General features: G+C 61.5%; 1 protein-coding gene across 4 annotated transcripts; it reads left to right on the forward strand.

Annotated features, from left to right (window-relative positions):
• Positions 1–9,221: 9,221 nt before the first annotated feature.
• Positions 9,222–15,492, forward strand: CSF3R (colony stimulating factor 3 receptor). Of its 4 annotated transcripts, none has more exons than XM_065041479.1 (16): positions 9,222–9,399; positions 9,994–10,089; positions 10,358–10,657; positions 10,965–11,088; positions 11,191–11,360; positions 11,958–12,178; positions 12,326–12,479; positions 12,581–12,663; positions 12,766–12,979; positions 13,135–13,323; positions 13,424–13,525; positions 13,787–13,933; positions 14,108–14,248; positions 14,374–14,464; positions 14,653–14,734; positions 14,887–15,492. In XM_065041479.1, exons 2-16 carry the CDS (start codon positions 10,020–10,022, stop codon positions 15,391–15,393), a joined length of 2,595 nt encoding a protein of 864 aa, XP_064897551.1. In that variant the 5' UTR covers positions 9,222–9,399; positions 9,994–10,019; the 3' UTR covers positions 15,394–15,492. The 4 variants fall into 4 exon arrangements, with proteins under 4 accessions (XP_064897551.1, XP_064897553.1, XP_021153119.2 ...); XM_065041481.1 differs by having other exon boundaries at positions 13,135–13,320; XM_021297444.2 differs by having other exon boundaries at positions 12,024–12,178.
• Positions 15,493–15,516: the final 24 nt, after the last annotated feature.

The following is a 15,516-nucleotide window of genomic DNA, read 5'->3' on the forward strand; positions in this document are numbered from 1 at the left end:
CGACAGGATGGAGGAATAAAGGATGCTGGGATTCAGCAGCTTTATTCTCTACAGAGGAGGTTAGTGCAGGGCTTTGCAGGGTTTCCTGGGAAGCAGACACTGAACCCTGTCCGGGCACAGCGGAGGGGCCGCTCGGCTCCAAATTGGGGGGATTCTGGTGTTTCTGGGAGTACAGAGTGACCCCCACGGTGGGGCTCACGGCAGCCTCGTTAGCCATGGATCCTGCAATTTGCCGAGTTAGTGATCGCATCGGGGAAACACACGATGTCTCTGCGCAGCCACAGCCAGACCTGAGCGGGTTTCTGCTCAGGGAACAGCTGATGGGGTTTGGGGCGAAGAGGAACGAGCAGGAATCGGGGAGCTGGAGGTGGCGCGAGCGGCGGGAGCTGCAGCTGGTGCTGCCGCGCAGAGCCCAGCGCTCAGTGGTGCTGTTCGGGTGTTCAGGGTTTTCCATGCACCCGTTGGCGTCAGGGTGTACGGGCCCGTCTGCTCCCCAGGGAAAACCCACAAGGGGTTAACTGCCTTTCTTACAGTTACAAATTGCTGTCTGACTCTATGCTCAGGAACTCTGATTGCTCAAATTGTAGATTGCCTCTTGACATTAATTACTATGTAAATCTGGCAGATTAACATTGTCAGCTGATGAGTGGCAAGTCTCACTTGCAGCCACTCTCCCAGGAGCTTGGCTGTTGCACAAGTTGCCATAGCAATTTTTTCTTCTTGGAAAAAAAAATGATAATAAAATAAAAGCAAACCAAAACAGCACATCCTCATGCTCCCACCTGAGTGCTGGGGCTTCACCTGCCACCCCCCGTTCAGACCCCTTAGAGCAGAAGGTGAAGGTGGATTTTGACAGAGCAGTGGATTTATGGCTCTTCCAGTGCTTGTTCAGCTCCTCTTGGTGCTTGTTGCCTAAATGGCTGTGAAGGGGAAGATCCTCACGCTCCTGCGCAGGGTCCAGGCCGGTTCCTGCCCCCTCGGCGCCGATGGCTCGCGCACCCCTCGGCACGGGCGGTGGTGCCGCGGGGGATCGGCTGCTCTGGGTGAGAGGAGCTGCAGCGGCCCCTCTGCACCGCTGGAGGTGGAGGTTTGGTTTTGCCATCAGTCTCTGAAACCAAACAGCAAAAGGGAAAAAAAAAACCTCATTTTTCACTTGAGATTAAAGATGCATGAGCAGAATTGAGCAGGGCTGCTCACCGCGAAGTCAAGAGGCTTTGAAGGTGAGCGGCAGAGCTCACTAAATAAATTGATAAACTGCGTCAGATCTCTGGTCGGGAGCAGAAAAGGCAGAGAGCTTCAAAAGCCGCTAAATCTGGGGGTGCTTTGAACTGCCCCCCAGCCCAGGGCCCCGGCTTGTGTCACCCCCTAGGGCTTGCAAGGTGTCCCGGGACCCTGAGATGCTGTTGGGAGCCAGGTCACTCTGATCCAAGACATCCCAACCAGGGAAGAGCTGGGGACAGAGCCCAGAGCATCCCATGTGGGGCTGGGCGGGCTCCATGGAACCCATCACCCCTGTGTCCCCAGAGGGATGTTGCACAACAGAGGTTGTTTATTGCCTTTGAAAGGCAAGAATATGTTTCCCATCCATGTCATACTTCTAAAAATACCAGACGTGTTGCCCCGGCTTTCCTCTTATACGCTAATGACAGCTGAGGAGCGACATCTGTATCATAATAGATGAGAAACAAATTCCTCTTTACCCCCAGAGAAGGCTGATTATTTTACTGGCAAGCTACATTAAAAAATGCCTTGTGACACAGAGTAACATTAATGTCAGGAAATGGCAGCGCGGTGGCCCCGGGGAGTCCCGCTCCTGTCACCCTGATTAAATTAGCGTGTGTCTTCCCCCCATCCAGCTGCCCCATCAATATTCATGGCGGAGCCGCTCTGGGGTGCGCTGCCAGGCCAAGGCTGCTCCTGCCTGGTCGCAGAGATAAAACGCCAGTGGGAGCTGCAGCAGTCTCAGGGATGGGATGCAGGAGCAGATCCAGGAGCTGCTGCGTGGGAGCATCCCCAGCCCTGCACCTCGGGGCTGCCCGGGGCGACGCTCCGCGGGGACCCTGCTCCGTTCACCAGCTCCTCCCGCAGAGATGCAGCGAAAGGCAATTTGCAGGATGGAATGAAAACACACCAAACCCAAGAGTTTTGACTCTGTGCTTCTCGCTTCCGCAAGCCCAAGCCTGGGGGAACCACTGGGGGTCCCTGGCTGGAAACCCCCTGCGTGGAGCTCACCCACCACACACCCCCTGCAGGTGGGAGCTGCAATTTGGGTCTCCTGCTTTGTGTAAGAACATAATCGTGCTCCATGGAGGTTTGCAGAGTTCATAGCTCTGTATTTCTCCCCGGGAAGAAGGGGCTGTAACTCCCCCAGCCCCTGGCAGCCCCGGCACAGCCATTGTCCACATTGCGCATTGCTCAGCTGTGCACGGTTCAAGGCCGTAACTTCTCTTGGACCTCACAGCAGCGTCTCCATCTATCTCCATGAAAAGGAAGCACAGACTAAATACACCCCAGGGAGAAGACAGATACATTGCCGGCTGCTGGGAGGCTGCTAATACCAGATAATTATTCCATAACTCTGCTTGCTGCTGCAGCCGGGTTGGTTAACGAGTGAGAGGAGCCCGGGGTGATTTAAGGAGCCGGGAAGGGGCTGCCCTTGTGCTGTGCTGTCTGGAAGGTGCTGACCTGCCCCGGGGAGGGAGCCAGGACCTCGCTGGGTGCTCCCGGAGGAGCCGCCCGCCCGCAGCATCGCCGCAGGGTGCACTTGTGTCGCTGCCACCAGCCCGGCGGTCAGTGCAGTTAACAACCGTCATAAAAACTAACTCCCTGGGAACCTGTTACTCCAGGATTCCAGCCATTAAGGGCTTGTTAATATTTATGAAATAATTAATAGATGCACCTCTGTTCTTTAATAACTCATTTAGAACTGCGCTGTGAAATGCAATCTGTTCGGAGGAGGTAACGGACGTTCTGTGACAGAGCAGCTTAGAGCATGGAGGGGCTGTTAATTATGTATTAAACATACACATACATATTACAATGAGTTATGAAAAAATAAAGGCATTTAATTTAAGAAAGGATGAGGCAAGTTCTGCTCCATGCAGACCTGTTTTCAAGAGCCGACTGGCTCTGGAGCTCTGCTCCCAGGATAAACTTTCATGGGGGGCTGGCCCTGTCGTGGTGGGTTTTTCTTCTCGTGGGTGTGTCTGGGTGGGTATGGGGAGGGCAGGTGGGGCTCTGCCCAGCACCAGCCGGGCACACACACACACACAAAGCTCCTCTCTGTCACCACGAGATGCTCCATCAGTCTGGGGACCCGCGTGGAGCCGTCGCCGCGCGTGGGCCGAGCGCGGGAGCTGCCGGCAGCGCAAACGCACACGTACTTCTACACAAACACTGATCTATATTTTCAATTTTCCAAAAGATTATGTTTTCATCTTAAAAGATGTTGTCTCCTGCTTTTTGACCTGAATCAAATGGAAGCTAATAGAATCCAGATGAAATATGTATGTGTATTAATCTTACACAGAGAGAGCCTTTTCAGAGCTGCCAGGGGCTGCAGCAGGAGTGGATTGGGCGTGTAGTAAAACAGCACCTTTATCCAAGCCATTTCCACTCGGCTGTAGCAGGATTAGGTGCTGCTGTGGGATGCTGAGCCCGGTGCAGCGGGGAGCACGTCAGCCCGGCCGGCTGGGATGAGATCAGAACTCAAGGGAGCCTTTTCACCAACACATGGGGATGTGTGTGACCCGGCACCTCCAGCCACCCAAAGGTGGCACTGGGGGTTTGATGGCAGCTCAGGAGGGAGGATTCACGTAGCTTTGCATCTTCTCGTGTTCCTCCGGCACTGTGCATTTCACAGCATCCGCCTGCGCAGAGCTGTCCCCATCGGTCACCGTCCCTGCTGGGGACAGCGGTGGCTCCCGCAGCCCATGGCAGAGCCGGGCACGGCGGTGGCTCAGACCAGCACCGAGCTGCTGCTGCCTCCTGCACCGGCTGGGAGAGGGAGAAATTGGAACCAGAGGCGGCAAATGCAGTTCCCCAGAATGGATGTACATTTTCATTATACTTATATGCTGAGTAATTGGTGGTAATACAAGAGATATGGGCAGTATCATTATAGACCAGGCTGTGCTGGAGATGTATTATCATCATCTGTCATTATCTGGGCTTCCTTGTGGCTGCTAAAATTGTAGAACATGATTTTAATAACCCTGGAAGGCAAGAATCATTTTTCTTTTGTCACTTAACAACTTGGCCTCATTCACTGATACCTTTAAATTAGAAGGGGGGGGATTAATTTCTAGTGGAATAAATGCAGACCTGGTTGTTTTCTTCTCTCTTCATTTGCAAAGGTGCCCCGGCCAAGCCTGACAGCTCTCAAGGAAATTGCAGGGGGGAAGCCGTTGGTGCGGTGCAGGGCGCACGGGAGCGGGGCGCACAGGTGCAGGGCGCACGGGAGCGGGGCGCACAGGAGCAGGGCGCACGGGAGCGGGGCGCACAGGTGCGGGGTGCACAGGAGCGGGGTGCATAGGAGCAGGGCGCACAGGAGCAGGGCGCACGGGAGCGGGGCGCACAGGAGCAGGGCGCACGGGAGCAGGGCGCACGGGAGCGGGGCGCACAGGTGCAGGGCGCACAGGTGCGGGGTGCACAGGAGCAGGGCGCACAGGAGCAGGGCGCACAGGTGCGGGGTGCACAGGAGCAGGGCACACAGGAGCGGGGCGCACAGGTGCGGGGCGCACAGGTGCGGGGTGCACAGGAGCAGGGCACACAGGTGCGGGGTGCACAGGTGCGGGGTGCACAGGAGCAGGGCGCACAGGTGCGGGGTGCACAGGTGCGGGGTGCACAGGAGCGGGGTGCACAGGAGCAGGGCGCACAGGTGCAGGGTGCACAGGAGTAGGGCGCACAGGTGCGGGGTGCACAGGAGCGGGGCGCACAGGAGCACCCGGAGGTGGGTGGTGCTGATGGCGGTGCCAGCCCTGGGGCCCTTGCCCTGAGCTCCCCACTGGTGAGCAAAGAACCACAGTGGCAGCACCATCCTGGCCAGGACAGCACCGTCCCAGCCACAGCACCATAACCCTGGCAGAGAGCAAAGAGAGATCCGCAGGGAGATCAGCCCGGCATCGCCCCCGGCTGCCTCGGTTGCAGCCTCCTGGCAGAGGGGATTGATGGGGAAAGACCTTAATCTGTCTTGTCAGGAAAGCCCAGTGAAATTAATTGGAATTTGCAGAAAACGAGGCAGCCCGGACGTGTGACAAAAGCAATGGAGGTGACCTGGCACGCTGGAGGACCTGGAGGTCCCTGGCACGCTGCCCCTGGGACCAGGCTGGCTGTGCCTGTGGCGGGGATGGTGTCCCTGCTGTGTCCCCGTGCCCGGAGCACTTGGCTGCAGTGACCCCGGCAGTGGGGGCTCAGTGCCGGGGGAGCCCCGGTGGGAACAGTCCAGGCACCCTGACCCCTCTGTCCCCTCTCATGGGAACAAACACGGCCGCTTGTTGTGAGCAGGATGAGCTGTGTCACTCCTGACCCACGAGGACACCGTCGGGGTTCGCAAGTCTGAGGGTGTTTCATTCGTCACTCCTCTTGGCTGCGGAAAAAGCCAGCAGCTGGAGAGGGACAAATCAAATTACAAGCCAGCTAATGAAAATAATGGGGAATAAAGCACTTTTGGAGGCTGCTTGGTTGGATTCCCATTTCCGTGTGTCACTGGATTTAAATCGGTGATGTTTATAGCCCTCGAGAAGCAGTCATTTAATTGCCTTTTGTGATTAGCTGCAACTCAATTGACCGTGAATTTCTTGCTCTCGCAGACCTGAGCCTGTGGCTGATGAGAGGGGCACCCAAAGCCCTCCCGGGCAATTCGGGGCCCACCCCTCACAGCTCTCCTGGGGTAAAAGGGACGGGGGTGCAGAGGGTCCTGCAGAGCTCAGCAAGGTCCTGTGTTTGTACAGCAGGACTGAGCTGGGATCTGCTGGGAGCGTGTTTCTGTTTCCATGCGATGGCCCAGCCGCCTGGGCTATCAGCCTCCGCTTGCAACTATTGACTCTGAGTAAATCATCTCCAGATATATTTTTTCTTCCGATAAAAGCTGATTTTTTTCTATTATTGTCAGGGGTGTTTATTAGAGCAGAAAACTAATGGCGCTGTGCTTGCAGCCTGATTGCCGGGAAGTGTCAGGCGTTGGACGCACGGACCCGGCAGCGGGATCGAACCTGCTGCTTGGCACCGCGGTCGTGGGGGTGGAGGGTGCGGGGGGGGAAAAATTCCCCCTGCTTTGTTGGTTTGGGGGCAGCACCAAGGGAAATTTCTTCTCAGCAGCGGCAGAGGGAGGAGATGCTCCGCACCTCGGAGTTCTGAGTGTCTCAGGGAGAAGGAGCAGCCCCTGCCCCGTCATCCCCCTCCCTGCGCCCTCCAGGGACTCCCCACATCCCTGCAACACGGAAAATTAATCCTTCTGCTTCATTAATTACAGCAGCATGGCAGGAGCCTTGCTCAAGGTCAGCCTCTTGGACCCCTGTAATCAATTCTCTCCAATTTGCAGCAGCCGGGTGGTGGCACACGGTGGGGACGAGCACCGTGGTTGTCCCCAGTGCTTGGGGACCAGGTGACTGGAGCCGGTGCACGTGGAGGGTCCTGGCCAGCTCCCCTCCCCGGGGTGGCTCCATGCTGGCAGCCTGGGCTCCTCATGTCCCCTCGTGTCCCCCGTGTCCTCCCGAGACGAGGGTCCCCTCCCCAGCACCCCTGGCTGTGGCTCAGCTCCCTCCCCACTGCTGACGCCCAGACAAGGTGGTTTGTTTGAATTAATCACATTGGGCAGCAATTAAACGTCTCTCCTCATCTATTAGAGACTGCAGCAGATTCTGCACTTGTAATAGATCTTGCATCTTACATGACTGGCAATATTTTATATTTTTAGGGAATGAAAAGAAGAAAGAGAAAATCTCTTTAGGGAGGCTGGTTCCTGCTGGCAGCTGAGCTGATACAACCTGGTAATGTGCTTTACTCTGCTTAATAGCAAAGATCTGCCCGGTAGGGATGAAATCAGAGGTGCTGATAATGCACCTGAGAAATGGAGCAGCTGGGAACCCCCGGCACTGAACACGGGCACCGGTGGGAGCGCGGTGCTCCGGGCATGGGTGGCTCCGTGCTGCTGGGAGGGTCTGGATCTGTCCCTGTCACCTCCAGCACTGCCCGAGGGCTCTGGCCGTGCCGGCGAGCTGCTGCCCGCAGCCATTGGTCACCATCCCACGCGCTGCAACCCACGAAAAGCCCCACGGCCGCTTCCCCTTTCCGCCTTCCCCCTCGGGCAGCCCCTGCGCCCCGGGCTGGGAGCCCACTGCCCTGCCGCTCACCCCAAAACCTGCCCGTTTGGGCCACCAGCACTCCTGTCCCTCCAAACTGTGCTCCCCGCTCTGTCCTGCACCATATCCCCTCCAAACTGTGCTCCCCGCTCTGTCCTGCACCATGTCCCCATGTCACCCCCGTCTCTGTTCTGCCACTGCCGGCTGTGGGACCCTCTGTCACACAGTGGGCTCTCGTACACCAGCAGCTCCTCCCCACGTGTCCTCCTGCCCCAGCCCTCCTGGGACCCCTGCTGGGCTGGCAGGGACCCTCAGGCTGCGGGGGTGTCACCCTGCCTCTTGTCCCCTGTCCATCCCGGGGACAGGATCCACAGGCTTGTGAGAGTGACTCAGAGATGAAGGGGAACTGAGAGCACTGTCATGGGGACACGTCTGCTCCATCCGTGTTTGGGGAAGGGGCTGCTGCGGGTGCAGCACAGGGAGCCATGCCCTGAGAGATTGTCACTCTCAGAGCCTCTCTGGGTACAAACCGCGTCCCTGCAGATCATGGCCAAAGCGAGCCTGGGGGACACAGGGTCCCCTCTGCACTCTGGGACACGCGGTCCCAGCACACGTACCCCATGGCAGGGCCCCATGGGTGGGTGCGGGAGGGCAGTGTTGTTTGTGTCCAGGCGGTGTTTGCAGCTCCGCCTGCTCGCCGGTTCCCACGGAGATGCCCATGTCGCCATGGCTACCCGCGGGCATCCCTGCTGGTAAACAGCCCGCACACTGCTCACTTCCATCCCAAAACACGGGCGTTGCTACAGCCCCGGGAAATGTCGCAAGGGCAGCTACTCTGCCCAGGCCAGCGGCTGTGGGAATCGGCCCCGTGCGCCCCTGGGGATCTGTGATCCCCACAGCCCCGTGAGCAGCCCAGCCCGCTCTGGGCAGGGAGATCTGGGGGAGAAAACCTTCGCTTGGGCTGTTGGGGCTGCATGGCCACAGCCGCAGGCCAACTCGGGGAGAGGTGACACTGGAGCGTGTCCCCCCAGGCTGCTCTCCCGTGGCCCGGACACCCTTCCTCTGGGAGCCGTTGGGTGGGGGCTGCGCCGGCCCTGCAGGTGTTTGCAGCGTGGGGTTGCGTGAGCGCTGAGTAACACGCTGCTGGAGGTGAAACGCGTGCTGGAAGTCTCGTAGTAAACAGCTGTTTGCACAACAGCCGCCGTTGCGAAGCTGCAAGTCCGTGGGTTGGGCAATCCCCTGTTTACCCCACTGCTCCCGTCCCGTCCCGCGGGACACGGGTTTCCCCGCTGGGCTGCAGTGCCAGCCTGGCGGGGTGGGTAGAGCTGGAGGGGCTGCTGGAAAACCCTGGGTTAATGGTCGGCATGGGGAGGTGGCAGTGGGAAGGTCTTGCGTCGCCCTTGGCCCATCTCATGGGTCCTCTTGCTCTGGGATGAGCTGGACTGTGTGCACATGGACAAGCTGGGGCAAATGGGGCTTTGCAGGGCAGCTCTGGGGCTGGGATTTAGGACACAGCAAAGGGCAGTGGTGCTGTCCTCAGGAATGGGGAGGGGAGACTGGGGAACATGTCCCAAGAGAGGGATGGAGCTCAGAGGGACAAGGACGACCCGGTGCCCTGTGCTGAAGACACCTGGGCAGGCTGGGGAGTGCGAAGAGCGCTCGGGCGGCACCACAGTGTGCTGGCAGCCGCGGCTGGGTTTGCCTCCTGTCTCAGAGTCCCACGTTTCCCTGCCATGTCCCCAAGCCCGTGTCCCCATGCCGTGTCCCCCAGCCATGTCCCCCTGCTGTGTCCCCCAGCCCCATGGCCTGGGGCAGCTGCAGCCAGTTCCTGGCTGTGCCACGTCCCGGCTGCTGGAGCGGGGTGGGAGGCCAAGGACCGTGCATGCCGCTGGGTTTCCTTCCTGCGGCTGCAGCCTGCAGGGAAGTGTTTTGCAATCACCTTCTTGAGAGAGTCACAGCAATTAACAGCACTGGTTTTGAGGAACTAACGGTGAAAGCAGCATGCTGGCAACCGGGATGAGCACAGCGAGCTGCCAACAGCCAAAGGCCAGCGCTCGGGGCGAGCGGTGAGCAGCGGCCGGACACAGGGGGCACGGAGGTGAGGTGGGGATGGACGGGAGGTGGGGATGGAGTGAGGTAGGGATGGAGTGAGATAGGGTGGGGAACAGGGTGCTTGGCTTCAGCTGAGCACCTTGCCCGTGAGCTGCTCTGCCCTGTCCCCAGCCTGGGACAGCCACATGTGCCAGGTGCTCGGGGGTGGCTGCTCTGCCCAGCCCCTCGTTCATTCATGAGCTCGTTCAGCTTATCAGCTCTGCCGCCACAAGCCCTCCCCGAAACCGCAAATCTCTGCCGGGCAGAGGCTGCAGATACCTGAGATAAAATCAGCCGGTGCCTGTTGCAGACACGGGGTGCTGTGCCCCGGGACTGGGGTGTGTGGAGCTGAGAGCTGGTGGCAGGCTGTGCTGAGGGACCTCACCGGTGTCACCGCTGTCTGTCCCTGCTGGTGCCCGCGGCAGCAAGGGCGGCCGAGCCGGGGGCGGAGGTGTCAGCGCTGCAGAAGGGCTGCGGGGAGAGGCTGCCTCTGACGGCAAAAGGACATTTTGCTCCAGGAAACGTTGGTGACGGTGGCAACACGGCTCCTCCAGCCCGCCTCATCCCCAGCCCCTTCCCAACGCCGCTCTCTCTGTTGCAGGTGATGCCCAAGCCACGGTGGAGGCCATGGCCAGGCACGGTGCCAGGACACCCTTCCTGCTGCAGCTCTCCCTGCTCCTGCTCCTGCGCCCGGGTGGTGAGTGGGGTCTGTCCTGTCCCACAGCTGCATACCCGGTGCCATCCTCGTGCACCTCTCGCCTGTCCCCAGCGCCGTGGCACGCCGGGGCTCTGCAGGCATCATGGGGCTGGCAGGATGGGGCCCGGTGCAAGCTGGCAGCCTTGCCCAACGCCCAGCTCTTCCTCCCCAGCGGCTGGGGGCCCATCTAAGGGCAGAGGCACTCATCCCTCTGTCCTGGCTTTGTCACAGCAGTGCCGTGGATCTGACACATCTTTCCTGCCTGCAGGGACCCTGGGCTGTGCCTCAGTGGCCGTGGCCTCACCCATTGTGGCCCTGGGCTCGGCCGTCAGGGCATCCTGCACCGTCCGGAGCGAGCTGTGCCGCGGCTTGGAGCAGGGGAAGGTCCGGATCACCTGGATGCTGGACAACGAGCCCATGGCCGGGAGCCAGCACCGGGGCGCGGGGGGCTCAGAGGTGTCCAACCTCACCCTGCCCCAGTTCAACCGCACGCAGGCCAGGCTGTGGTGCTGGGTGGAGTGGAACGGGACCAAGCAGCGCGTCGGCATGGCTGAGATCAGGGCGGGCTGTAAGTCTGCTGCTGCCACAGGTCACCATTGTGTGCACAAGCGGCGCAACCTGGCGCTGGGTTCCTGTGTGTCTTCCTTGAGACGCATGTCTGCCCTGGGCAAAGCCACAGCTGTGGCTGATGGCTGATGGCTGGTGGAGGCTGTTTCGGCGCTGTGCTCAGCCATGTCCTGGCGCACGGGTGTCTGGCTGCGGGGCAGGGCAGGTTTGGGGAGGGTGGCGTGGCAGCGGGGCATGGAGGGGGCTCTGGCTTCTGTGCAGCTGGGACAGGTGCTTTGCTTGGGTTCTTCCTGGCCATTCTCTCCCAGACCCTCCTGCGAAGCCCTTCAACCTCAGCTGCGTCCTGAACCTCAGCGACTACGGGCTGACATGCCAGTGGGAGCCGGGAGCTGACAGCCACCTCCCCACCAGTGTCACGCTGAAGTTTGCCAGGTAAACCTCAGGGTGTGACACAGACCCTTGCCCTCTTCCAACCCACCTGGCAAGCCTTGTCACCGCTGGAGGGTCCCCGAGCCACCCCTGTTGCTGCTGCAGGAGCAGAGCCCTGGCAGAGACGGGCTGCACCCCACAAGGCGGGTACAACCGCTGCACGGTGCCGCGCCGGCTGCTCCAGCTCTACCGGCAAATGGAGCTCTGGGTGTCGGCCACCAACGCGCTGGGCACGGCCGAGTCCGAGCATCTCTGCATCGACCCCATGGATGTGGGTGAGTGACGGTCGGAGCAGCGAAGCCCCTCGGCGGTGAGCGAGGGTATTAATGTGCTGTTAGCAGCACCTCGGGCTTGCAGGTGATATTTTACAGGCAGGTTCCCATGATGAATGGGTTGCCAGGATGAATAGGTGCCAAAGCCGCATTACAGACTGAGCAGCATGTGCCAGTGGGTTATGAGCCGCCGGTTGACCTGCTGCACTCTCCAGCAATTGATTACCCATTTATTCAGCAGGTCTATTAATAATATATCCAGCTCTTATAAACTATTTATGAAAAGAACCTTCCCAGATGGTGCGCCTCATCCTCCCTGCTCTGTACCCAGGAACCGGCTGAGCCCTCCCATGGCCATGCTGGGCTCTCAGCCCTGGCAGACCCAAATGTGCGGCTACCCCGGCCATGTATCAGACCTGGATCCTGTGGGATCTGTTTTCCCTGCTCCCACTGGGAGTGTTGTCCCGTGTCCCAGGCAGCAGCACAAACCAGCTCCCATCCCCTTCCATGAGCCTTTCTCAAGGTTTTGAAGTGGTTTCTCCCCATCCTTGCCTCGGGGTCCAAGCAGGCTGGTGCCACAACTTGTGGCATTACCAACAGCCCTGTGCGCGGCCGTGGCCCCTGCACTGCGGCACCTCTCCAGCTCTCCCCTGGATCTTCCTCCAGCCGAGCTGGACCCCCCGGCCCTGCAGAGCATCCAGTCCGTCCCCTTCCAGAGCGACTGTGTCACCGTGGCCTGGGAGGTGGCCCGCAGCCACGCGCACATGGAGCTGCTGTGCGAGCTGCGCTACCGGGCGCCCGAGGACGCTGCCTGGGCTCTGGTGAGTGACACCGGGCAGCGGGACCTGGGAGGACGAGTGGGAGCCGGGACCCTCCGCCTTGAGCTCTGCCGGGTTTCCCACCTGCCTTCCACACCCCGGGCAGCTCCAGGTGTGTTTTGGAGCCTCCAGCCCGCTCTCTCCTGCCAGGTCACCGGCATCCCCGGCCAGGCCCGCACCGCGCAGCACTGTGGCTTCCTCTTCGGCACGCCGTACTGCTTCCAGATGCGCTGCCGGCGGAGCTCGGCACAGGGCTACTGGAGTGACTGGAGCCCGGGCAGGAACTACACCACCCATGAGAAAGGTGGTTGTGGGGGCACCATGGGGTCCCCTTTGCCCCGCCAGGCAGCACAGCCGCGGTGGCACAGCCACGCTGGCCCCTCTCAGCTCCCTGTCCCATTGCAGCCCCCACAGGGACGCTGGATGTGTGGTGGAGCACTCGGCCAGCCGGGGCGGGCGGGCAGCTGGAGGTGCAGCTGCGCTGGAAGGTGAGCACGGGCAGGGGGGACATGGGGGCTGCCGGGCATCACCCTGGGGACCGAGTGTCCACGTGGGGACCGAGCACCCCTGCACATCCTGTCTGCGCACAGGCCCCCGGGCGGAGGGAGGCAAACGGGCAAGTGCTGGGGTACCGCGTCACCCTGAGCCCCAGGAGGAGGGGCAGGGACCCCCCCACCGTCTGCAACACCACCCGGACCCAGTGCAACTTCTCAGCGCCGGCGGGGACCACGAGGGTCTATCTCTCAGCCTACAACGCCGCCGGCGAGTCGGCAGCCACCGAGGTCGTGCTGCTGGAGAGGAAAGGTGAGGGCAGCATAAACCTCCACGCCCGAACCCTCCGTGTGCCCCCTGGCCTCCGCTCCCCCTGCCCAGCTCCATGAGCTCTCAGACTGGGTGCTGCTCCATCGGCCCTCCCTGCGTGTGTGACTGGGGGGCTGCGGTTGCTTGTCCCCATGCAGGTCAGCCCCTGGCTGGGCTCCATGCTGTGCCGGGGGGTGAGCGCAGCCTCTGGGTGCGCTGGGAGTCCCCCCCGGCCCCACCAGCCGCCTACGTCCTGGAGTGGCAGCGGGTGCCCGTGGAGCCCGGCGCCTGCAGCACCTGCTGGAAGATGGAGCGTGACGGGGCCACCACCGCAGCCCTCATCCATGGTAAAGGGGGCTGCTGGGGGTCCCTGCATGGCTTGGGGCAGGCGGGTGGCACCATGGGGCAACAGGGGCTGTCCCCAATCCCCGCTCTGCTCTGTTGCAGATGGTATTGAGCCTTTCCAGCGGTACAACATCTCAGTGTACCCCCTCTACTCAGATGCCATTGGGGTGCCTGTCCACACCACAGCCTACTCCAAGCAGAAGGGTACGTGTGTGCCCAGCAGCGCCCGTGGGGCCCCAGGGCCTCCCCCTGCACGAGCGAGCCTTTGCCTTTCCAAAAGGAGAGCCGGCCAGTTCAGGGGCTGTGCAAAGGAGCTCAGACCTCTGGGCTGGACCTTGGCTCCTCTCTGAAGGTCTCTCCCACCTCAGAAGTGGGACTCACCACGCCGTGGATCCTCCCATCCATCCCCCACCCCAAGTCAGCGGTTCTGCACGGCACCTGGTCACTTGTCCTGTTCTGTTCCAGCCCCGTCCTTCGCCCCAAAGCTCCACCTGAAGAGCATCAGCAAGTCTGACGCCGAGCTGTGCTGGGAGCTGCTGCCGGTGGAGATGCAGAACGGCTTTATCACTGGCTACACCATCTTCTGGGCCAACAGCACCGCAGAGGTGTCCAGTGAGTCCTGCCTGTTGGGTGGGAACATCAGCAGAGTCCATGTCTTCGTCAGACAGGGTTGGGGGTGTGTGTGGGTCCCGTAAGGTCCGTGCCAGCAGAGACCCAAGGGGCCGTGCAGGTGAGGGGCACCCACCAAGCAGCCCACGCTGCGCCAACAGCCCCTGCGTTTCCCAGGTGCCGCCGTGGGTCCCTCTCTCAGCTCCTTTGTCATCCAGGAGCTGAAGCCCTCGACCCTGTACAAAGTGCACATCATGGCATCCACGGCTGCTGGCAGCACCAACGGCACCAGCCTGACCCTGGTGACCATGGCACTAGGTGAGGGGGTGCAGGGATGGGAGGGGACCCGCCTGACCCCAGGTCCTTCCCCGGCCTTGCAGCACACATGGCCAGAGGTGCCCCACCATGGACCCCCATGACTCTTTCCCCTCCCTGCTTTCCAGACGACGTTGAAATCCAGTTCCTCTTCCTGACCCTGGGGCTGGTCTTTGTCCTGCTCATACTTCTGCTCATCTGCTTCCAGAAGAACGGGCGGTGAGTACCGAGAACCGCTGCGGGCTGGACTGGCCTCGCGCTGGGCTGGGCTGCCCTGGGACTCCCAGTCCCCAGTGGTCGTGGTGGCCTTGGCCGTGGGGAGAGGTGACATCCCACTGCGAGCTCGGCGGGAGCAAGGCCAGCCCCAAAGCTGCCAGTCTCAGGTTCCCTTGTCTTGTGGTCCCCAGGGTGAAGCAGCAGTTCTGGCCCAGCGTCCCCGACCCCGCCAACAGCAGCCTGGGCAAGTGGGTGCCAGCAGAGCTCCCGCAGGTGAGACCTGGGCGGCTGCTCCCCCTGGCCACGGGGGTGCAAGGCTGCACTGGGACGGGAACAGGGGGCACTGGGAGCACTGGTGCGATGCTGGGCAGAGTGGGCAGGAGGGGCTGCACCGCACAGGCTGTGACCACACACTGTTCCTCCAGGAGCCTCTGCAGGTCCCCGGCGTGAGAGAGCCCAGCCTGGCCACCATTTCTACCGTCACTGTGCTTGAAAGGGCAGCGGGCAAGCAGCCGCCCAGCCGGAGCAAGGAGCCCACCGCCGAGCCCACCGGCACCTTCCCCATGCCGCCCCAGCCCTACGTGCGGCAGGAGCGTCCTGGCACTGCCTGGGCTGCGGTGGAGCCGCAGCGGGGCCGCGGCGGGAGCGGGGAGCCCGTGCAGTACGCGCGGGTGGTGGGCGCGGGGTACAAGGGGCAGCAGCATGTCCCCCCGCGCCTCTACCTGCGCTGCGGCTCCAGCTCCAGCCAGCCCCTGCTCAGCGACCCCAGCCCCAGCCCCCAGCCCTACGAGAACCTCTGGTTCCACGGGGCTGCTCCCCAGGGCTGCCCGGGAGACGGGGGGTGCGCCGAGGAGCTCCCCGCCACCTTCCCGCTGCTGCAGGGCCTCCGCATCGGCGGGGCCGAGGAGCTCCAGGACTGCCGGGTGTTTTAGTGCCGCGGGGTCCGGGCAGCGCTAACAGACCCAGCCCCTCCCTCCGCCGGTGCTGTGTGCTCCTTTTCCCCCCAGCAATAAACAGGGACGCGCTGAGAACACTGTGGGCACCGCTCAGGGTGG

The sequence above is a fragment of the Columba livia genome, chromosome 26 (assembly GCF_036013475.1).
Source record: "Columba livia isolate bColLiv1 breed racing homer chromosome 26, bColLiv1.pat.W.v2, whole genome shotgun sequence".
Taxonomy (NCBI): Eukaryota; Metazoa; Chordata; class Aves; order Columbiformes; family Columbidae; genus Columba; species Columba livia.

Excerpts from the sequence above, each read along its gene's own strand:
- CSF3R (XM_065041479.1), top strand. The coding sequence starts at position 10,020 with ATGGCCAGGCACGGTGCCAGGACACCCTTCCTGCTGCAGCTCTCCCTG. Across the intron at positions 11,089-11,190 it reads GTCACGCTGAAGTTTGCCAG|GAGCAGAGCCCTGGCAGAGA; the intron begins GTAAACCTCAGG and ends TTGCTGCTGCAG. Across the intron at positions 14,465-14,652 it reads TGCTTCCAGAAGAACGGGCG|GGTGAAGCAGCAGTTCTGGC; the intron begins GTGAGTACCGAG and ends TGTGGTCCCCAG.